At 38.3% G+C, this 25,243-nt stretch overlaps 1 protein-coding gene across 4 annotated transcripts in view; it reads left to right on the forward strand.

The window, feature by feature from the left end:
- Window positions 1-25,243, forward strand: part of Prp16 (ATP-dependent RNA helicase l(1)G0007) — a 400,014-nt gene that overhangs the window by 305,006 nt on the left and 69,765 nt on the right. For 3 of the 4 annotated variants that reach the window (XM_083144017.1, XM_083144019.1, XM_083144018.1), the window contains 7 exons: window positions 113-251; window positions 977-1,197; window positions 5,091-5,274; window positions 8,167-8,301; window positions 12,685-12,797; window positions 14,770-14,984; window positions 21,435-21,620. The exons of the other annotated variant lie outside the window; for it this stretch is intronic. In XM_083144017.1, the coding sequence (XP_083000143.1) occupies window positions 113-251; window positions 977-1,197; window positions 5,091-5,274; window positions 8,167-8,301; window positions 12,685-12,797; window positions 14,770-14,984; window positions 21,435-21,620 (1,193 nt within the window). The remainder of the gene's footprint in view (window positions 1-112; window positions 252-976; window positions 1,198-5,090; window positions 5,275-8,166; window positions 8,302-12,684; window positions 12,798-14,769; window positions 14,985-21,434; window positions 21,621-25,243) is intronic. 4 annotated transcript variants of the gene reach the window in all.

The raw sequence follows: 25,243 nt of genomic DNA on the forward strand, positions 1-25,243 counted from the left end.
TCTCATAGGAACATGTTGATTCCAGTGTATTAATTTAAGATATCAGTTGTTTGTGATTTAGACATGTTTGTAAGATATGTAATTTATCTTCTGTTTTCTCTTTTATATGCAGCAATAAGAAGAAAGGAGAAAGAAGAAGAAGACGAACTTGAGATTAAGAAATCAAAGGTGCTTTCGTATACAGACGAAGATGATGAAGGGCAGGATGTGGAAAACCGAGATCAGCTGAAGGAAGGAGGGAAGCATGAAAGGTAAGTCTGCTGGATGCATAATATATGTTTTTCCATAAACAAAATATTGAAAGAAAGTTGTTATGCTTTTATTGTGACTGGTATAATTTTTATTGAATTTCTAAAATGTTTTGCTATTTAAATTGAAATTTATTAGAATATTAATTAGTAGGTTTAACTATATATTCCAGCGATCCATTAAGAAATTGCAAGTGTTCCTTGAATTTTGATTGCCTTGTGTGAATGTTCCTTGAATGTTGCTTTTCTGCCACTTTTGGCTAATCACAATGAGTGATGATATAATGAAATTGATTCAGAAACAGTCAGGAAGAACACCCATGGCCAGGCTGGGATTCAAACCCAAGACTCCACGCTCTAGCTAACATGTTTTGGAAATGTGTGAATATTTTGTGTCCTACATTTCCCTTATAGCGATCTGGTAACTCTAAACCAGGTGACTGCAATGAGTCTTGCTTGGAAAAGTTGTGCGAGATCATTATTATGTTTCAAATTTATATGTGTTCAGACACGAGGTACAGGGGCGGACCTCCCGATAGTGCAGTGGTAGCGTCGTCACCTTGTAATCAAGGGATCCCAGGTTCCATACCCAGTGGTTCAGATCCCACTTTAAACTGTAGGTCCAGTCCCAATTAGCCTTAATGTGCATGAAGTGGACTTAAATCACTAAATAAATCAATCGATCTAGGCACGTGAATAAATGAATAATGCGTACTTATCAATTTCAGACACTACCGATCCGTGCATGTGGAAACTCCTTCACATACAGGAGGACTTTCAAAGGAGGCAGAGAAGAGGCTGTTTGAGAGAATGTTGAAGGAGAGAGAGAGGGGAGTTTATGCTTCATCAAAGGAAAAGAAGAGGAAGCACAAGAATAGAGACGACGAAAGGGACAGAGACAGGCATAAACATCACTTGTATGAGAGAGACAAGAGATCCAGATCTCGTGGTAAGTATTTCTCCAATTGTACACGTTTGAGTATAATGCATTTACGCACATATAACATGTACTGTTTTCGAAAATTTTTGACTTCAAAACTGTGGTGCATCTTATGCATGGAATAATTCCGACAGCTAACATGAAACCATGATTGTTTTCACTATGCCACTGTGTATAACACATACCTATCAACAGGCATTTGTGCCCCATTCTGGCTACGATTAGAACATTTTGTGCCCCATTTTTGTGGCGATTGAGTGTACACCTCCCGTCATTGGTAATTTTTTTTGCACTAGAAATAATGGGAAATAACTTCCTCAATATTCGTTTCTACATTACAAGCTCGTCACACACAGATGCTATCAATTCCTTGTCGGTGCACATAACATACATGAATGCAAATTACACCCACAGGTTTTTCAATATTCACAGGAAAATATCGTAAAGAACTTTGTTAAGAAGTTCTTCCGTGGTGTAAAATTTTACTGTCAAGTGTTTCTTTTTTTGTAATCTTGTGCATGTACATGGATTATTTTTTAAGTAAGGTCCGTTTTGCAATTAAAACAAACTAAGTAAATGTTTTCAAAAAGCCACTTATTTCCTGAATTTACATACACTTCTCTGTTGTTCTACATAATTTCCTTGCCAGTTTAAACATTTATCGTAACGAACTACGAGTTTTGGATACCCTCCTCATAGAACTCTGCCGCCTGTGATGATAGCCAGTTAGTAGTAGTTACTAGGCTCAAGGCCTGTTTGTGAATACTGTTTTGAAATCGCGTGTGCGCGTGGGAATGAGTGCGTACGCAGGCTACCGGCATTCGTTGAGCAGCATCCGACGCCATTTGCATTCACGGCTTCAGTCTGTACGCTTCGTTAAAATGTTTAAGAAAATCGAACGCCCTGTCAACTGTGAAATACGGTCAGTCATCCGATTCTTAACATCAAGAAACATGAAACCTGTGGATATTCATCTCCAGATATGTGAAGTTTACGGAGACAATGCAATGAGTGACAGTAAAGTGCGAAAATGGGTGAGATTGTTCAAGGAAGGTCGGGAAAATGTCCATGACGAATCGCGTGCTGGTCGGCCATCTGTAATCACTGACGAGTTGGTGCAGGCAGTTGACACCCACATTTACGCAGACAGGAGATTCACAATTTCCAAGGTGTCATCGGAATTTCCACAAATTTCAAGGCCAGTTTTGTTTAAAATTGTGTGTGAGAACTTACAGTTCAAGAAATTGTGGTCTCGATGGGTTCCTAAACTGCTGAGTGAGGAACGCAAAAAGAAAAGATTGGCAAGTGCTTTAACATTTTTGACCCTCTACAACGAGGAAGGTGATGCGTTTTTGAATCATATCGTCACAGTTGATGAGACGTGGGTGTCCCACGTGACTCCTGAGTCAAAACAACAATCGATGGAGTGGCGACACACATCATCACCGGTCAAAGTGAAAGCAAAACACACACTTTCAAAGAGCAAGATCATGGCAACTGTATTTTGGGACAGGCAGGGGGTTTTGTTAGTGGACTTTCTGCCGCAAGGAACAACAACTAACTCAGCTTCCTACTGTAAGACCCTAAGAAAACTTCGTCGTGCAATCGAGAACAAACAGGGTGGAATGCTGTCAGCCGGTGTTGTACTGATTCATGACAATGCAAGGCCAAATGCTGCGGTTCACACTCAAGATCCGATCGAATCTTTTGGCTGGGAGGTATTCGATCATCAGCCATACAGTCCAGACCTTGCGCCACACTGATGAAGAAGTGAAAATGACCGTGAGTAACTGGCTATCATCACAGGCGGCAGAGTTCTATGAGGAGGGTATCCAAAAACTCGTAGTTCGTTACGATAAATGTTTAAACCAGCAAGGAAATTATGTAGAGAAATAGAGAAGTGTATGTAAATTCAGAAAAGAAGTGTTTTTTTAAAAAACATTTACTTACTTCATTTTTATTGCAAAACGGACCTTACTTAAAAAATAACCCTAGTATGCTAGGTTAGGCAGTGAGGTTATATTCCTTTAGCATTATTATTATTTTTTTTAAAACACAGACACACAGAAGTGAAATGGCTGTTTCTAAAGATTTTTCACCTTCTATTGGAACGTTTTTACATTAGCAAGCAAACTGACACGATTCTGATGGTGCTCAAGTGCACACCTCCCATCACACGGGATCCATATAATTGGTATTGTCATGTAAAAAATAATGATTGCCTTTCTCGTACACTTGTCTCATAAATGTTGAACTTTCAAGCTGCAGTCCTGTTACCATTTTCCTGCTCACACACAAATTTTCAATTTGAAAGCAGTAGTATAACTCGCGCTCTTTTCATCTGATCTATCTTTTTTCCTACTACAGAATAAACAAGGTGGTTGCAAGGGTGAAAGGTTTGGGATGCTAAACCTGGTGTAAGAAGGGAGAGGGGGCTTGTGTGAATTGGTGACTTGTTGTGTACATGAGAGGATATTTCATCTTGTCCACATAGTAACAGGCGACTCATTGCACAGGCATGATGTTACACTCTGAATCGATTAGAAACAGCTTTAAGACTTACAACTAAGAGATACTTTTCTTCAGCCTGTATTATGCTGCACATTATATGCAAAATATAATTTTGGTCGCTTTTCCCTATCAAAAGCAGGGGGTGCATTATACACACGTAAATACGGTAATTCAGGGCATCTATTTACTGTGAATTCTTACAATTCTGTCATGAGGAATTAACCATTCTGCTAAAATTCTCTTTGTTTACTACAGTGGGTTTTGTCAGACAACCTACCAACTTTTAACAGTTATTGTAATATTTTGATGATTACATGCATGCCATTGCAAATATTTTTGCACCAATACTTTATTAGATTGGCATGATTGGCATAGTAAAGTTTGCAATGTGTAATTTACAATTCTGAGCCAGTACTAATACTAGCAGACATCCATAATGGAGTGGTTATCACAGCATGCTACGATATCATGGATCTCTGGTTCATATCCCAGCCTGGGCATGTGTGTTCTTTGTGAGTGTCCCTTCATCAATTTCATCATCTCAGCACTCATCCTCATCATTAGCCAAAAGTAGCAGATAAGCAAAGTAAACTAAACCAAGCAAATTACATTATTTTGCAGCAGTATTGTGTTTCTTTAAATTAGGCACACACAGGAGATGTATTCGTAAAATTTTTCAGCAAAAATTGCAGGCTCAACCAGGACTCGAACCTGGGTCTCTGGCATACCATGCCATTTCTCTACCACTGAGCTACTGAGCTGCTTGGTCTCGCCTGATTTTTCACTATCGCTGTTTCACCTGCATGAAATAGTCTGTCAGTGCTACTGCAACGGGATCTGTTTCCTTTGTAACACTGTAGACGTCGGCGTTGCCTGGATCCTCGTAGCATAGAGATGTTATTTCTTTAAATTAGGCACATACAGGAGATGTGCTCGTAGAATATTATGTTTGTGTGTGTGTGGAGGGAGGGACTTTTTTGATTCAATTATTATCATGGGAAATTATAAATATTTTAAAGTAAAACTCTGCTATGCTATGGTATTAAAATTTATAACCATTCTGATTTTACTTTGATCTGTTACAATTTCCAGGCATTCGTATTGGTTCAAAGTAGTATCATCTCGTCCCTAGCAATTTATATCTGGAATTTTAAATTAGTGAATCCTTTTGTTATTTGTGTTGGGAAGAAGTTTTAAGATTTTTAACATTGGTATCACTTCAAAATCACACTTTACCTCTGAATAATTTCCAATTTGCCAAAATTCCATAGTATCTGGTTTACTCTTGACAGGATTCACAGTTAATTTCACATGATATTGACTGGGTTATGGTATCTAATAAAAACAATTTGTGTGCAATAAAATACTGATTCTTATATGTGTTATGTTAGACAAGGACAGAGAAAGAAGAAGAGAAAGTGATAGTGAAAGAAGAGATCGGAATGGCGAAAGGAGTAGTAGGAGGTCCGAAAGAAGGCACGAGTCACATAGAAGTGCCCGTGATTGGGACGAGACACCAAGGTTTAAGGACGAGCCCCTTACGCCAACCATCAAAGTGAAAGATACACCTTCAAGGTAAGGCCTCTATGACGTACTGCTGTGATCACTATTAAATTTCCAGCTCATGTATTATTATTTCCCCCTCATATTATGGTGTTAGGCCTGAGCCAATGCAGATGCCAGTGTGTTGGTATTGTCCGATACCTAGAGGCATGCATAGTTAGTGTTTGACGAAAACACGAAATGTGAAAAAATACATTGTAATGTTAGTTTTTCATGTTTCTGAAAGGAGTGAGGTGCTTTTTCCTACCCTGTTTCGTCACAAAATAATGCAAAATGAACTGCAAAATGCGAATTAGACTCCTAAACATGAAATTTAAAGTTTATTTACCGAGGCGACACTTTCTTAAGTTTGAATTATGTTGTGAGTTATGGAATTCACGGAAAATTGATTAATTCTGCTGTAAATTTTTGAGAAGCAGAAATGGACCCCTTTATACAGGATTAAACTTAATATTCTGTAACGACATAAATGTGCTATTAGAAGAGATATGTTTATTTTGTGTAATGAGTGCAGTTCTTAAATCAAATTTAGGATTATATTCACAATTTTAAAACCAGAATGTCATTTTATATACCACTTTTGATCCGATTTTTCACCACTATAACACGAAAATGTAATTTTATTTACCGCTTTTGAACCCGAAATTGAATGTTTTTGTACTGAAATTTTGCTTTTTTTATTTGCCAAAATTTTTTTAAACAAAACTGGCAAATTGATGTCTATAATGGGAGTGGAATATTTACACACTAATATTAATATTTTGAACAACTTTTAATTGTTACAATTATCAGGCATGAGTATCAATTATCAGTATCATTGGGAATTGGTAACAGTATTGGCCTAGTTTTTGTTCTTTATTTTTCTCTTTGTTTAGGATGTTTTGGTTTGTACTGCAGGGTAGGGTGCAGTTTAGTAAGAGAATCAGTTGAATCCTTTCTTATCTACACTTGTGTTTAAATTGAGTTTTTTTATCAAGGCAAAATCTTTTATTTCTCAGTGAATAATTTGGATGTAATGTAAATGGTTGCCTAAATAGTGAATTACAGGGAATGTTTTAAGATTGAAAACGAATAAGGAAAATTGACCTCATATCCTTTATTGAACCAGTTACACACTGATTTCGAATGACTTTTTCTTTCCTTTTTTACACAGTCATTATAACATGAAATTACACAAAGCATATAACTGGCATACAAAGAATAGTTTTCACGTATTTCCTTTACTTGAATTATATGGGACATGGATATTTCGTTTTTGATGGCAACACAAAGTGTGATGTTAAACACAATAATGTTCATTTTTGGAGTTTTTGAAAGGTGTGAGGTAAATGTTTCTTGTCATAAAGTAATGCAAAATGTGAAATAAACTCTTAAACATGAAATTTAGAAGAGGTTTCCTTGGGCAATCAACCAGGTGATTTCCGAAGAGACTTCCGAACTTTTGAGAGCTAACGTCACTCTCATCTTCAGGGAATGATGATTCCAATCTTACGCACCACTGTTATAACAATCTCACTTGGTACCCCGTATTCAAAAAGATCCCCGACCAAAAACAGAAAAGATGTGGTGCGCATACTCGACCCCCTCCGGCCACGTGGAGAACAGGAACTGCACCGCACGGCCCAGCCCCCCAACCACCATCCGATAGCGCCACCTGACAACAGGAAGCAGACGATGCAAACCAGGATATACACGCCAGCACCGCTGAATGGGAGAAATTGCAACTACCGCCGCCTGGGAACAAACAAAGCAGTGACGCGGTACCATCTTCGCTGCAGACACCATACCCTTCGTGAATGAAGACAGAGGATCTTCGAAATTAATAGGATTTAACCATTAAATTGTGCAACGCAGAAATATGAAATTTCTAAATTTCACGTAAGTAATTTTAAACCACGTTTCCCGCATTCATCATGAACCTGGTTGATTGCCTGAGAAAATCTCTTCAGTATTTGCTGCCAGGAAAGCTTGAAGAATTATTTATAAAGAGTTCATTTACCAACACAACACTTCCTAGAATCTGAATTATCCTGTGAAGTATGCAAAATCCTGGACTATTTGTCATCTCTGTCACAATTGGGATGGAAAATTTGACTTCTTCAGGAATAAAAGTTCCAGTTACTGCATAATTGAATAAAAAAGTTATTTTAGAACAAAACTCTTATAGGATTTTTCCTTCTGTCACTGCTATGTAAGAGCTATTTTGAGTCCCCCTCCAACATTCCTTTTAAGCAGAAGTTCTCAGCACCATGTACTGTACTGCCAGACACCACTTAAAACTAGAGATTAGAGAGTGAAGCTTTTTGCTTCCTTGCATTTCACCTATAGGTGAATGTTAGGACTGTGCTTTTTTTTTGTATAATAAATAGTTTTAAAACACATTGGAGATTTAGCACCCAATAACTTCATCCTGTCTCCTCAGATGAAGAAACCATTGTTGGGTAGGTGTTTTGACATTGGCAATGATGTCACTAAAGAGGTAAGTATTCATTTCAATCCTGGTCTGTAGAAGGCCAAGGAGCTTTTGGTAGAAGTGTGTGATTTTAGACGGGGCTATGAAGAGAGGGGCTAGTTCCATCAGGGTTTGTTTTGTTCTTCCCCGAATTTGTATTGGTAGAGGATTAAAACTATGATATCACCTTGTGCAAGTCTCCAAAATGTCGGATTAAATGTAGAACAGTGAAATCTAAATAGCATCCATATGGCCTTGAACATTTTTTTTAGAAGAAGAGACGATACTATTGTCCTTTCCGTCGTGATAATAAGTAACAAGCTGTGCAATCAATTGCTTTGTGTATTTGTTTCATATGCATTCCTTTCATAGAAACTCTTTCCTTACTCCTTTCTCTTGCTTTTTGAAATATAAACCTGGTATTATAAATATTTTCTCAATAACATTTTCAGATCAAGTTGGGACGATGATGATCCGACACCTTCCCGGAAATCAAGTTGGGATCTGCCTACTCCAGTACCTGGAAAAACTGATATCCAGTGGTCTCCAAGAAACCCAAATATGCATTCCAGCAGGCATTCAGAAAGGTGAGTAGATAATGCAAATGTGTTTAATTACATTTAGGTATATTTATGATTGCATGAAAGAAGAAAAGGTGTCCTGTATGAACGTATGAGGTGTGGACATGTTGGGCTGAATTTCAATGGAAAAAAACATAAAAATCAGGAGTTTGCCCCCTTGCCCCCTCTTCCCTGCTATTTTGGAGAGAAGGCGCAAACCTTAGTATTCTTTTCAAAGAATGGACGTTTCCAAAGAGAATGAAACATGTGCCATACAAGTTGAATAATGAGCCAAAATGTGAAGCTCTGTTCGGAAATGTGGCACGAATATGTTGCGGGGAGGGGAGAGGGGTGTCATCAATGTGAATTTTCCAATCTTGCTCCAGATCTGTGTCAGAGTTTCCACCCAAACATAAGGGTATGAAGGTCCAAAAAGCACATCCATTTCGTAATCAGCATGGTATCATCGGGCCAGTACAACCTTACTTTTGATGATACCATAGGGGCCAGTAAAGGTTAAGAAGAACCTAGATATGGCATCATCGGGCCAATAAATGTTAAGAAGAACCTAGATACACAATTCTGACTTTGTGTTTCTTTTTTGGCTTTTGTTAGTTGCTGCTGGATTCTTTTGTTATGAGATGTGAAGGATCTGCCAATGTAGTATGCCTTGCACTGTCACTGCAATGTATGCACATGAATTGTCAAAGGAGGGGAGAAAAGGTATTTGTTTTGCTGAGTTTGTCGGCTATTTTGGCAATTATTTTCTGAACTACATTAGTACTGTATGGCAGGAGGCCTTTGGTTAAGTGGTTTCATGTTGCAGGATGATAGAGGAAGTCAAATCACTTTATTTTGATGCTGGGTTCTGGCAAAAACATACCAGCAATAGCACTCCAAGTACATGGTAGCTGTAGCTGTGGTCACTGTAAGTAATAAAACACGCACATACAAATGAACCTCCCTGATGGTAGAGTGGTAGTGTTGTCATCTTGTAAGCAAGGGGTCCTGGGTTTAATACCCAGTGGAGGTACATAGTGGTTCGGAATCCACTTTAAACTGTAGGTCCAGTCCTGATTAGCCTTACTGTTAATATCAAACACATACAAAAACATCAGGGGGGGGAGTGAGGCCAGCAATATGTAAGTAGGCCCGTGACCTCAATGGGCTGTTGTGCCACCCGTTATTACCGTATTTACGCGTGTATAGTGTGCGTGCATGTATAATGCACACCCTGGTTTTTGATGGGTAAAAGTTACAAAAAATTATATCTCGTATATAAGGTGCAGTACAATCCAATTTTAAGACATGGCTTTATGTCGTAAAGCTGTTACTATGCTGATCAAGAGTGAATAACATCACCTATTCAATGAGTCACCTGTTGCTATGTGAACCAAGAGTAGAATATCCTCTTGTGTAAACAATAAGTCTCCAAGCCATGCCACCTCCCCCGTCTCCCTCCACTGTTGTTAGCATCCCAAAGCTTTCACTCTTTAACCATCTTATTTATTCTGTAATAGTAGAAAGCAGGATCAAAATTACATTATGGATTTGCAGTGCTCAGGAAGTTATTTTCTATTATTTCTCACCCTACAAATACTGCTGATATGCATCCCATGTGACAAAAGGTGCATGCTCGAATTCCACAAGAGTTGCACTGCTTTCTTTGGTGTTACAGAACATTATATTACAAAGTGAAAAATCTTGAGAAATGGCCTTCAAATGGTTTTGCTCATTCCTTTTTTACTTTTTCTAAAATAACCAAAATATATACTTTTTCCGTGACTAATGTAACACTTATAAGAGGCACATTCAGGACCTTCAAACTAGCAGTTAGCAGCACAAGATTTCTTCCATTAAGGAATTTACACACCATATGTATATTATTATTTGGCCAGTAATACATTTTAATTATTGTTTTCTTTTTCCTTATGTTTTTCTTTCATCCAAAGCACCATAGAAATCAGAACGTTCCTTCATTTTGTGATGATTTTTTTTAAACCACTTTTCACATTAGTGTAGTTATCTTGAATGGAATACTGTTGCCATATTCAGAAACTGCAGGATTTAATCTTTACAACGATATATAACATGATAGGGTCCCGTAAACATGCAAAATCAGTGCAAGTGTCCCTAAATCATGGAATGACCCTGTACAGATTCATGTTGGCTGTCTGAATTATTCCGTACATAAGTGCGCATTATACATGAGTAAATTCGGTATTATTTTACAAAAGCTATTTTCTGAATAAGCGAGTACTACATGCTAGTGTATTAATAGTAATACATTCTACTTAAATCTATAGCAGCACAGGAGTGGTAAAGATCGTGCAGGTTTTTAATTTTTTGATTTGTGTGTGTGTCTTGAACATCATTCCTATTCATGCCAAACACACTGGAATGATGCCTCTGTGACTGCCTCCAGCCTGCCATCTTACTGTTCATGGAACTTAACTCTTATTGTCAGCTGTTTTGGATTTTAATACTGTTCTCAATATTTGTCATTCACTACCACTACGGGCAGCACCTCCCATTGTACTGCTAAATGATTTTGACATAATCAAGGTAAAGTCAGTTCTGTCACCACCATCATAAAAACATTTTCTATTGGCCTAAATGCGATTACGCCTTGTACATACGAAGCGCATCCAGAAAGTAAGTACCGAAAGTGCCCCAAGATGGCACAATGGTCAGAGTGGGATGCGCTTATGCAGGAGTGGAGGAGGAACACGTAGCCATAACCTGGCACAAGCACAGTTGTGTGGAGTCAGTGGTGAGAGAACTGTAGTATGGGAAACATGGCTGTGTGCATACAGTCTCCCGCCAAGTGTGAGGTATGTGCGGTAATCAGGTTTCTCCACGCTAAGAAGCCGTCGGCATCAGAGATCCCCCGGCATGCATGGTGATGCCTGAATTGGTGGAAAGTGTGCAGCAAGCAATGATGCAGAACCGGCGGTTTACAATGTCCAAACTCTCATGTCAGTTTCCGCAGATCTTCCGTTCCCTGCTGCATGAGATCATCACCCAGCGACTGCAGTTTCTCACGTTGTGTGCACGATGGGTTCGTCGTGGCATTTTCCACACCATCTTCGGACAATTCCTTCACTAATGTCATTCTTTCCATACGCTTCACACAACTGCCGGCCGGGGGGGGGGGGGGGGGGGATCTCTGATGCAGACAGCTTCTTAGCGTTGAGAAATCTTATTACCGCGCATACCTCGCACTCGGCAGGAGACTGCATGCGTGCAGCCATGTTTACAGTTCTCTCACCACTGACTCCACACGCATGTCCCTCTCTGACCACTCGTGCCATTTTGGGGCACTTTCGGAACTTACTTTCTGGATGCACCTCGTAATTTGAAATATCAGCTGGATAAAAATCATAACACCATTAAGCCTTGTTTCCATGATTATGAAAAACTAAATATGCTGACCAAGGCAGTAATTTATTTTATTAAAAACATAAACTAAACGTAACATTTCAACCTTCTAGCAAGGTCTTCTTCAGACTCTGTATCAAGTACAAAAGTAACAAGATACATAAACAGGGCATTATATATACACAAACATTACTCTCTCCAGACTATTAGAAAGTTGTTATGGAACTTTCTAGCAGGTGGCTTCCCTTGTCAACTGTACTTTCACTTAAAAGGCTAAACATATTTACTTCCATATAGAATGTGGTTGGGCTTTATATCTCATGCTATTTTTCCTTCATTTTTCGTCCTTCTCCTCTCCTCTTTCTCTCTTGTCCTTTCCACTCTTTCTGACACCTTCTTCCATTCTTTGTTTAACTTCAGTCCCCCATTCCCGTTCATTGTGTCTTCTTCACCTTTCTTCTCTATTTCCTTGGGCTCCTTCCATTTTCTCACTAGCATTCTCTTCTCCCTTCCTGTCTGCTTGGCCTCATCCCATTCTATGTCATGTCCTGTTTCTCTCGTGTGTTTAAATATCGCACTTCTCTCTCTCTTAAGTCGTACATCATCCCTATGTTGTTTCAACCTGTCTTTCAGCCTCTTTTTCGTTTCTCCTATGTACACACACTGACATTCTTTACATTTTATTTCGTAGATAATCCCTTCCTCTTTAGTTTTTGGATAAAAATCAGTGTGCTCGCAGTAAATGAACAAAGTGTTTGTGTTGGTAAGGATATTTTGACTTCACTGAGCTTGTAATGTGATTGAGACATTAATAATTCACCAGCCTCCGTGAAAGAGTTTGTGCAAAGCCAGATGTCCGAGATTTGAACCCTGGACAGGGCATGGATGTTCGATTACATTTGTTCATTCATCCAGTTCACCTGTCTGTCTCCATCCGTATCATTACAAATAACCCAGAAGGTAGAAAAGTGACAAAGAACCAAATAGAAATAGAACCTTGTTAATATTCATACAATTAATGGTTGACAGGTCTGATCGAAGGCGTAGAAGTGACAACACTCCCCTGCCAACCCCATCACACAAGTTCAACACCTGGGCAAAGGACAGGAGGAGCACAGGAGCCACACCACTGCCAGGGAGAGGTGAGTATAAAATAGTCCATTTTTCATTCTTTTTTTTTTTTAAAGAAAGTTCATTGGTTAGCTTTAACAAGCATTGCCCATTTGTATTAATAAAGAAGATATGGAAAAGAACAGAATGAAAAATTGTAATGACGTAGTAGGAAGCACATGTGGGCTTTGTTAAAGGTACAACAGCTTTTGTCTTAAGTTACTGAGGAAAACCATACACAAAACTCAGGTCAGAATGCTTAACCAGGGATTTGCATTTTTGACCTCCAAAATTTCATGGCTTTATGAAGACCATTTCATCAAGAATTTTTGCTTGTAAAGAATTGTGAAAGGTCACAAATGCCTACATTAACACCATGCCATTATTCCGTAGAAATTTTAAAACATGAATTACATACCTTGTTAATTTTCACTTAATGTTTGAATATAATGATGTATTGAAACAGTATTGTTCAGTTTTTCAACTTGTATCTTTGTTGGTGTTTAGAAAGTATTGATTGGTGGTTAGCATAGGTAATGGTAAAAGTTAAGGTAAAATTCTGTGCATGACACCATAGGGAGCAGGGTGGCTGATCTCCATGGATTCTTGATCATGTCCGTAGTTGAGGCTGTCATCAGCACCATGCTCCATTGAACTTTATCACAATGGGTAGCCACTGGTTCACATTTGTGAGGGGTTTGGTGAACCCCACAGCTGCTTAATGTAGAGAAGTTAATGAGAAAATTTATGCCTGAGATCACCCACTCTGGATATGCGTAAATGTAAGGGGGCTTTTGGACCAAAGTGACAAGCAACAAGTGACACGTGTGTCTCATCAATAAGCATTGTACCCCCTTAGTCTGTTGGTTGTGCATGAACAATCACTGTTTTTTTAAAAAAAGAAAACTGGAGGGGCTTGTTTCACTTGTAATTTGTCAGTGTGGTGTGAAACTCCTACGTCACGTTACAGTCGTTGTAAGTTGCCATTCCTGTCTGAGCTCCCTAAAAGCTTTGCTGACATTCTCCATTCTGCAGCAATCATTGTCAACTAAACCTATCTGTTAACAACTGATATTGAAATGCAGTTTGATTTCCTTAAATGTATTGAAACATCGAAGGATAAACAAGGTGTATAATATACATTTTTAGCTTACACACTACATACTAGATGGACATTTCAATCTTGTTCTACACTTTAATATCTTTGCTTCTAAATTCTTTCTATTTCTGAGTGGATGGAAATAAAATGTGAAGTTTCAGAAAGTGTGCTGTTTCCTATATATTTGAAGAAAAATGATTTTCGCCATGAGGCATGAAGTATGTGATGTTTAATGAAGTTTAAATTTTATTCAAACTGAATTAGGTATTTTTTCTTGTATGTACGCATTGCTTGCATTGTAGAATTATTTCTCTTGTAGTCTACAGTTGTTACAAGCATAAAAACACACTGTTTTTTTGTGACGTTTCAGGAGAACACACGCTCCCTTCATCAGACATTTATTTTTAGTTTGATTAAAGATACAGTTATAACAATAGTTACAAATCTTTAAAAAAGAAGATGTTAACGAAGTAGGTAAAATAGCTTGTGACTGAAGATTATAAATTATACACTTGTTGCAAAGCTAGGGGAATTGTGACTCAACCTGGGTATTGAACCTAAGTCTTGGCATTCTGTGTGAATGCTCTACAAACTAATCTCAATCTCTGCCGTCACCGGTCAAGAATTTGTACACAGATCTAACTCCATTAGTACAGTAAATAGTACTTAATTATGATACATTTTGCCATCGTCATTCATTTGCACAGTGTGCTAGGAAGCTAAGGGTTTTAGGTTTAAGTCCTGGATAAGTTGTAGATGTCCCATTATTCCTTTATCTATTTTATTAATTCACAAATAATCCTCATCATTGAAGTTAATCCAGAAAAGTAGAAAAACTATGTAAAATAACCAAAGATATAATACGAATGCATTTTGCCATAATAGTTTCTTAATATTATTTGTAGAGGAAGATGTTCGTTGGTCTCACAGTGGTGATAAAGAAATGTGGGAAGAAGAACAAAAACGCCTTGACAGGGAATGGTATTCTATGGATGAAGGCTATGATGATGGCAATAACCCATTTTCGAATCTCAGTGAAGATTATACAAAGAAGAAAGAAGAGCAGCTTGAACAGAGGAAAAAGAAGAGAATGTCTGCACAGCAAAGACAGATAAATAAGGTTAATTTTTATTTCTGTACGGTGGTGTTAATTAGTGCTGAACCGATATTCTTTCTGATACTGATACTTGAAAGTTGTAACAGTTTAAAGCAGTTCAGGATATTTGTAAATTTGATTACCGTATGTCATAATTGCACATTTGTTGCAGATTTTATGACAATTTTTTCTTACAAATAGACAGGGTGTGACAATTATGTGAATCCTTTTTAAAAAAATTAGTCCCACACCGTCTAAGGACTTTGGCTACGGGATGTGCGCAGGTTCGAGTCTCCTGGGGAAAGCGTAACAACTTTTCTCCTGAGATTTCAGCCTGTGTATGGGACCGGTGGCCACCCACCTTCGTGAGGAAATTGGGGAGCTATGAACGAGTAGCGTAACCTAGTTATGGAAACGTACAACATCGTGCAGGCCACACATCACTCTTCCACGCTAAACCCAGAAGCTCCCCCCTTCATGTACCCATATAGCACATACTTCAATCCCCCAACCCTTCTCGACCTCTCTACTGAACCGTCCAACCTATCGGAGAATATAAAATTCACTACAAACACCCATTCCATCCTCAACGACCCTTTTCCAACACCTTCTGCCCCAATTGAGGTAATAAAACCCGCTCTGACACGAACACCTACATCTGACACATCATCTCACACCCCTCTCACATTCAAGAAAATTGAACTCACTGCAGAAGACACACTTGACTTATATGACACCGATCTCGATACTGACTCGGAACTTCCATCACCCTCGCCAGAACACTCATCCCATCCCTCGGATCCGTACCTAATATATAGAAACTTCGAACACAACTTGAAACTTTCATGCCTAGAAGAGATAGATATTCTCATTACTGCACTGAGACTACTAGTCAGGAAGAAGCATAGCAAGGGCAAAACTATTACCTTCCCCATACCAGAAGCAGTGGACAGGATAACGTTAAAAACTTACAACCTTCCTACCGACACAGAGGAGCTGCTCCGGCTAACCGAGACAGCTTTCGGACGTCGCGGAGAGTCCCTGGTACTTGATGATGTTTACGCGGACTTTGTAAGGGCACACGGGAGAATGGAGTTCATAGCTACAAACGAATGGCCCCGATGCCACCAATTAGTACGGCACTCATAGATAACGACAAGATACGCGTTGCACAGATCAACACCAGAAGAAGCAAGCTTGCAACACTTGAAACAATCAATTACTGCAAAGAGCAATACATTGACATAATTCTCATGCAAGAACCATACACATCCAAAAACAAAATTCCCTACATACCACTCAACGTTCACACAATTCAGGACCGCAATCAAACCATGGCAGCAATAATTAACCTAAACAGAAATCTAACAATCACCAAAATAGCACAATTTTGTGACACACACATAAATTGCGCTCAAATATCTTCCGAGCATGGTTCTTGGATCCTAATAAATAGTTATTTTCAATTCAGCCATGACATAGACCCATATTTGGAAAAAATCGATCTGATCTGCAATGCGTACAAAAACTACAAGATCATAATCACAGCTGACACGAACTCCTCCTCTCCGTGGTGGTACAGCCAAGAAACCGACACCAAGGGGGTAGCCATGGAGGAATTCATTTCTGAGCACAACCTACAAGTCGAAAATCAGCCAGATAATCCCCCCACCTACAGGGGAAGGGCGGGCGCCTCAAGCAACATTGATCTAACACCCACGAATGCAAGGGCCTTGGGCGATGTCCAAAACTGGAAAGTTATAGATCTCGCCACAACAAGCGACCACAACTTAATACTATTCGACTTAATCTACAGGCAACATCAGCTTGAACAGACAAACCAGGAGAACATATTGAACTGGAGAAAAATCGATCATCAAAAATTCCTAGAAAAGCTCATTATCCCTGAACAATTGGACCAACAAAAATCACTCAACACGCTCGCAGAGGAACTCTCTGCAAACATCAAACAAGCAATTGAAAATTCATCACCCAGAAATAACCAAAGGAAAATGAAGAGGAAGCCATGGCCAAAGAAATTAACCAACCTTAAGAAACAAATGCAAAAAGCCAGGAAACTATATCAAAAATCCATCATCGCACAATACAGAAATGCCAACCTCCAGATTTACCGTGCCAAAAAAAAGCAATACGAAACCGAGCTACTAAATTATAAGACACAACAATGGAATATCTTCATCGAAAAACATCTGGAAATAAATAAATGGGGCACCCCGTATAAAATTGCTACCGGCAAAATAAAAAAAACGCAAACCATTTCCACCTTAATTAATGACGAGAACAACACGAATATGACAAAGGACTTGGAAGAAACCATCAACTTCTTAATGAAGAATCTCATACCAGACGACAAACCTGAAAACGACAGCGAGGAAAATAAGGATACAAGAAAAATCTATCACCAGCCATATCCAGAATCACCAATATTACCTTTCACTACCCAGGAAGTAGAAAACGAAATAAGCAGCATGAAAATGAAGAAGTCCCCGGGACCAGACGGAATTCCTGTGGAAATAATACAAGAAATCACCCCAGTACTTACGCCTTACATTACTCAACTATTTAATGAGTGCCTTGTTCAGAAGATATTCCCAGAGACCTGGAAGGAAGCAAACTTAATAATCATCAAGAAACATCCAAATAAAGATGAAACCAGGGTCAATTCATACAGACCAATATGCCTTCTCAACGTTTTGGGAAAACTCTTCGAGAAACTTATCCTAAAAAGACTCAAAGAATTTCGCCTGCTCAAACCCATATCAGGGATACAATTTGGGTTCACGAAAGGTAAATGCACTGACGATGCATTACGCCTGCTATCGTCTACAACACAAAACACTCCAAACAAGTACATGGTTGGAATCATGGTGGACATCGCCGGGGCATTTGACAACTTGTGGTGGCCCAGCCTTTTTCAAACACTTAAAAATATGAACTGCCCAGGTACACTCTTCCTACTTCTGAAAAGTTATTTCTCTAACAGAAAAATTAGCATCAAATATCCGGATCTACAAATGAGTAAGATCACGTCAAAAGGTTGTCCTCAGGGATCCATTCTGGGACCCGAGCTTTGGAATACTAACTTGGAGCCTGCGCTTATGAAACTACAAGACCATCCAGACATAGACCAGATCATAGCTTATGCGGATGACATTATCATGCTCACTTCTGGTAACTCAAGAAGGGAAATCGAAGATAAAGCATCCACTGCAATCAATATGCTATCCAATTGGTGTGATCATGCTAAACTCAAAATAGCTTCGGAAAAGACTCATTATATTATCCTTAAGGGGAAGTTACAAAGAAACCCTCAATTCAAACTCAGAGAAAGAAATTTAAAAAGAGTAAGAGAAGCTAAATACCTTGGCATTACTCTTCAAGAGAAGATGTTTTTTAACAGACACATAGCCCTGGCAACAACCCAGGCCGAAACAACTATAAACAGTCTAGCCACATTGAGTTCAGCAAACTACAACCTTCCACTATCACACATAAAAACATATCTCATTACCATATATAATTCTATTATTTCCTATGGCTCGCCCCTGTGGGCCATGGAAACCAGTAAACAGTACATTAAAAACAGATTGAGATCTTCACAACGCAAAGTGATACTTCGCCTAACGGGTGCATTCAGAACAACCTCAACCCTGGCTCTTCTCATGATTGCGGGCCTACAGCCTATTGAAATCGTTATTAAAACTAGAGCATCAAAGTATTACTTTAGAAATGGACAAGAGGACGAAATCTATAAACTAATTGGAATACACCCTGCCACGGTACCAGAAATTTACAACCACTTGTTTAGCGTCTGGCAACAGGAATGGACACAAGCTACGCAAGGAAGGAGACTTCACAGCTTCCTTCCAAACATAAAAGAACGACTTTCGATGGACCATTTCCATCCCACGAGAGGTCTCATACATTTCCTAACGGGACACGGTCCCTACGGTCAACACCTAAATAAGCACAACCTCAGACAGACTGATAAATGCCTGAAATGTAAAACCGAGACGGACACACCGGAACATAAAGCCTTCTTTTGCCAGACATCAAACAAACAAATCGAAGATTTAAGACAAAAGCTACCAAACTTCAACACGTACCAGTTAATAAGAAATCCCGAGCACTTTACGTCACTAAACGACTTAACAAACCTGGTGTCGTAAGAGGAACATTCCCTCTTCAAATCCGGCATCACTCACCTCCCCATTCAACCCCTACCTCCGGAATGTAATATCCCCCCCAGAAGATCACAAAGAATCCACCTTCGACAAACTCAACAACAGGACATCCCTCCTTAGGACTAAGATCACCAAGAGGATAATGAAGCAGAACCTCCCACAGGAACATCAAGAAGGAGACACTAATACAGAAGACAGTGATACGCCAAAACGAAAAAAGGTTACGTCTCCCCGGAGAAAGGCAAAGGATAACACTGCAAGGACTCGACCTAGGAACCAACCGAATTTAACCAAGATTCTTCTTTTTCGTTTCTTTCTTAAATTGTAATCTTACACCCTCTTATTTATTCTCGTTACTAAACACACTGCAAACTTCTCTCACTGATTCTTGACAATTCTCTATATTTCCACTACCGAACGTACTAATGTACCCGATACTTCCCAGGAAATCCCTCCCTACTTCTTCACTTCCTGATAATGTCCCGGGTACCAACCGTCGTACCGATGTTCATCCCAGTCCGACCAACTCTTGCTGGTCTCCCGCAAGTCTCCTTGCATCAGGTACCACTCGTTCTTTCATATCTCTTCCTACTATTAATACGTACATCTCAAAGCCAATAATACTCTCACTATCTCAAACATAACATACTAGAACATAGACCCTGCTTAACATTCATAGAATCGTGTTAATGTCCATTCCTCATCTCATCCATCAACACTAATGCACACGACACACAATAAAACTTATCCTAAGAAAACATTACCCACCCAATTACACACTTATGTAATTTTGTATCTGTGATCATAAATAATATTAATGCTAAACACTAACACTTATTTACTTCCTACTATTTCTAACCTTTATCTTAATCTTCTTACCTTGTAGAATGATGTGAAACCAACTTTGTTCAGGAAAACCGAACAAATTTGGTTCTTCACACTGGGACATTCTTGCCAATGTCACAGTGAATTATTGTCATTAAAAAAATAATGGAAATCAAGGATGAATCAAAGAAAAGCGGGGGAATCCGTAAAAAATTCACGGAACTGACGCCCTGGGTTAATTTTCAGGTACCAGGGCATAAGCACATACCTCCGAAAGTAGCTTGACTACTTTTATCCGTATACATAAAAAAAATAATTATCACCCTGTAACTGGCTGGATAATCTCCCACCTCGACAGGTGAGAGTAAGGCCGACAGTTTTTCAGTAGGCCCTGCCCCTCACAGGCTGTTGCATCACGAGTTGTTATTATTTTTGAAAAATAAAGTGCTGTATCATCAGCACTTATCAATAATTTATTACTAAACTGTCTTTGGTGTAAAATTAGGATGCACGGAATACTCGTGAATGTACGTTAAAATGTAATGTACTCCAAATAGAAATACATGATTTCTTCATGACAGTTTAGCAAACATTTTTCCAGTCTGAAAAAAAATAGCACATTAGTTGTTGTTGTTGATTTGTGCATTATAGTCAAAATATTACACTTGAGAAAATGTAGTAGTGTTGCAAAGTAAGGATTTACAAAATTTAATCTTCTGAGCCTGAAGTTCCTCTGCCTATCATTGGTTCCGTTATCTGATGTGATGATTGCGTGATGCAAGGTTGTAAACCAATGTTTGGACTGAAAGAAAAACAGGTTGCGATGATTATGTGATGGCAACGATTATGTGCTGAAATACAATATATAAGTTTAGAATTATACCATATCAATCTACCACTGATAATAGATGATACTGAAGCTGATGTATTGGTATTGGCTAATACTTTTCTATCTTTTTGGTCCTACCGAGTCCCCAAAAATGCCACACACTATTTCCATGGTGAATTTTGTGATTACATAACAGGTATATTAATATTATGGTATAATCCAATATCTTAAAGCAAAACCCTGGTAAATTGATGCATATAATTTGATATTAATACTGGATTCAAAGTGGTATGGGTTCAGCCTTAATCGTAACTCTGTAGCAATGCTGTTTTTTTTTTCTTTGCAGAATATCAATTATATTACATGCATACATTTTTGTCTTATGAAAACATCTCACTGGTGAAATTTATTATTGCAAGTATGCTATCATGGATCTGTATACTCCTGCATCTTACTAAATCTGTTGAACCAGCCTTCTATGGCCGTGCAGATTGCTTGGGTGTTCCTGGCCTTCTATGAGTAACTGTTGACAAAAGAAGGACAAGAAAAGCTGTTCTGGATCCTTTAAATATAGGTCATGATTTTGACTAATAAGTAACGCTTTTATTCTTTCAGGATAATGAACTGTGGGAGAGGAATCGTATGTTGACGAGTGGAGTTGTACATTCTGTTGATGTTGATGAAGACTTCGATGAAGAGAATGAAGCCAGGGTTCACCTTTTGGTTCACAACATTGTGCCTCCATTCCTTGATGGAAGGATAGTGTTTACGAAGCAGCCAGAACCTGTAGTGCCAGTAAAGGTATTTCAGTGCATCAGTATCTCAGTATTTATATGTAGAACCTTAGCTTTCTCATTACTAAATAGCAATACATTTTTCTGTTGAAATGTATTTAACTGATTCCAAAAGCAGTATCTTTTATTTGAAAAACCATGCTCAGCCACATCGATAGTAGTGTGCATTGAGTCCTAGGCCCACAGTCTGGCCAATGACAGCCCCCGGTTTGAATCTCGGCATGGTGAGTGTATCTTCATCAATTTCATCTAATCACCATTCATCCTCATTGTAGCGATTAGGAAAGAGTGACAAAATAGTGACACTATATAACAAAAATACCAGGTTGCGTTTCGTGAGCAATTAATTAATAAATTATATTTAAAGAAAAGCACATATAAAAGTTTTAACCCATCTGCATACCATTTATATGCAATTTTTTTTTTGCCATGAAATACCCTTTAAATTTGGCCATCTCCCCTGATGGTTGCACAGCAAGACAAGATGTCAAATATTGTAAAAACTATCCAAGCAATTTATGTGAAAATTTTATATATTGAAGTGAAAGTACAGTAATAAGTATGCACATATGCAGTTTACTTGAAATATATCGATATTGAAAATATCAATGTTGATATAGATATTCGATATTGATATTCAATATGTTGATGTCTACATTTGATATCGATATTATCAAGGTATGCTGGTGTTGCATTCCTTGCATACAAGTTAAGTCAAGCATAAGGATGTTAAGAGAAGAAGGAATGCGCTCGCCACGTGGGGACAGAACTTGAGAGGTGAATGATGATAGATTGCCTCTGATTAACATGGAAAGCAAATAAGTGCAACAACCAATAAAAAGAACAAGGTTCCTACTTTGTAGAACTTGCTGGTTACCCATGTGTGCCCAAGTATAGGGTGGTATCGATATGATATGAGACAATACTTGGCAAAGACTCGGCAAGTTTTAAAGGATTGTGTCGTTCTTGGTCTTGCCTCGATATGCACAGCATAAAATATTTTGTAATAACATTTTTCTGTTTGATGCGTTTCGACGATATGAGCAGGGACAGCTTCAGAAGAAGGCAGGGATGAAACTTCAAATTGAAAGATATAGATGTGTCATGATCGTCGATATCATTATTGTCTGGATCGTCGATATCTGTATTTTCAGGTGCATTGATATCGGTATTTTTGGTAGCATCATCGATATCGGTATTTTCGGTATCGTCGATATCAATATTATCAGTATTGTCATCGATATTTTTGATATATCGACTTGACAGCCCTAGTCCCAGGTTTAATACCCGGTGGAGGCACGTGGGACAGTTGTTTGGATCCCACTTTAAACTGTAGGTCCAGTCCCGATTAGCCTTCCTGTGCATAAAGTGGACTTAAATCAACAATCAAGCAGATTGAGTTCACAGTGAATACACATGTAGAATGGTTTGTTTGACACTTTAAACTGTATATCTAGTCCTGTTTAGCATAAAGTTGGGTGTAGAAAACAAGCTGTATCAGTCTTCCTAATTTTTGGATGTAAAAATTGGGAGTATTATCATTTACTGTCTTGTGGAGAGCAAACACTTTTTCTGCTAATAAGATTCGTGTTTTTTTTTCACCAGTACGTTGATCCCTTTCTACATTAAACATTGTGTGATTTATTTTGAGCATGTTAATTGTTCTGAATAAGAGCAGCAATTATGTTATATTTAACATTGTGTGAGGATGTGGCAGGACCATGATTAAAGTTGCTGACTTATATCTTAGTGGTTCAATTATTTCTGGTAACGTTACTAATCCAATATATATGTATCTATAAATAGCCAGCAAAATACTAAAACCCATGGCAGTCAGCTACTTAAGGATATTAATGAACCAGTCATGTTCTTCAAGGAACAATTTCATAATAATGTCTCTAAATTTTATGTTGGTACTTTATTTAATATTGGTTAACGTTTTGCATTGATCCAGCTGTGATAAAAATAACAAGAAGATTGCAGAATTTTGCCCTAAATTATAGGTTATTTGTAGGAATTTTGGATCACTAAAAGGGTGTCTACCAGTCAAGAAAAAGTCAAGAAATTATCCTTTTGGTCAAGAATTTTTGCTGTTTTTTTACAGTATAGTGAATTTTTATTGTTATATATGTGTACTGGGATTTGATAAAATTTAATATTTGGAAATCTAAAATTGTAATGAGTTGTATGAAGTTTTGTTAAAATATTAAATAAAGTAATCTGGCCATTCCCCAATCAGGATGAAGTCTGAAGCCTTAATTTTTACATGCATTAACACTTAGAGTGCTAATCACGTATATATACGGAGTTCCCGAACTTCTCTAGTGTGCGGATCAGGTATATATACGGACTTGAATTCAAAATTTATTTCAACGGTCATTTGCTGTACATTTACGGAGTTAGCAATTCTGAGTAATGTTTGGACATCGTACTGTCACTAGATGGTGGGCAACTGCTTATAACGGTTCTGTTCGCATCGTTGTCGATTGCAATATGCTTGCTTCCCTTTTCTACAGTGCAGGCGATTAGGGCCCCCCCCCCAATTTTTGCCCCTGCACTATGCTAAATCTTATCTACAAAGGGAAATATACTGTCTTTGCCCCCTAGTTTTGGCACCTTGCCCCCCCCCCCCCCTTAGTTTTGGAACCCAATTGCTTCCACTGCATGTCATATATCTTGTCAACTTTTTATTTTTAGTACATTTCATATCATATATGATGAAACGTCCGAGGTAGCCATGTGGTTATAATGTAACATATCATAAAGGGTGTTTTTTTAAGAGTGATAGAACTTTCGATAGGGATAGCTGTCATTTGTTTTGTTTTGATGACATGTTGTTTTGACATTTCATATCAGGGAGCATTGGGAAATGATCATGGAAAGACTGACGCCGCAACAACGTTTACAAATTGTGGAAATATATTTCCAAAATCAATGTTCTGTTCACCAAACGTATAGAGCACTTCAGAAATATCGGTGCTGTCAGTGAATTGGCCTCACAAGATCATGGGACCTAACGCCACTGGATTATTTTCTTTGGGATATCTAAAGTCTCTGGTTTATGCTGATAAACCAGCAACAATTGACACTTTGGAAGCCAACATAACTCGTGTTATTAACGACACACGTCCCCAATTACTTGAAAAAGTGGTTCAAAATTGGACTGATCGAATCATCTCAACTAGTCGTGGTGGACATATGCCGGAAATTATTTTCAAAAAGTAAATGTCAGAAAGTTATCTTTCAAATGAAAACACAATTGGCTTCAAACTTATTTTTTTATGTGTTTTATTTCAATTCAAAGTTCTATCACTCTAAAAAAAACACCCTATATATCAAAATAAAGATAAAGAATCAAACTTTTCAACAGTGTATGGTACATATATTTGACATTTTTAGTTTTTGAGATATGATTTTTCAAAAAGTAGTGAAAATGGTCAGTATTCTTGGGACGGAAATCGACTTAGAGGTGAGCACTCTAACTGTTAATAACTTTAGCAAGTCTAAATCTCTTGTTAAAGTACGCTTCAGTTTTAATCTTAACCAGCCTTGTGGTAGGGGTTTTTCATTGAATAAAAATATATATTTTCTTCATTTCCAACTATACCTAAGTAGGGGGGGGGGGGGTGA

Source organism: Lepisma saccharinum, chromosome 22, assembly GCF_977018435.1.
Source record: "Lepisma saccharinum chromosome 22, izLepSacc3.1, whole genome shotgun sequence".
Lineage (NCBI taxonomy): Eukaryota > Metazoa > Arthropoda > Insecta > Zygentoma > Lepismatidae > Lepisma > Lepisma saccharinum.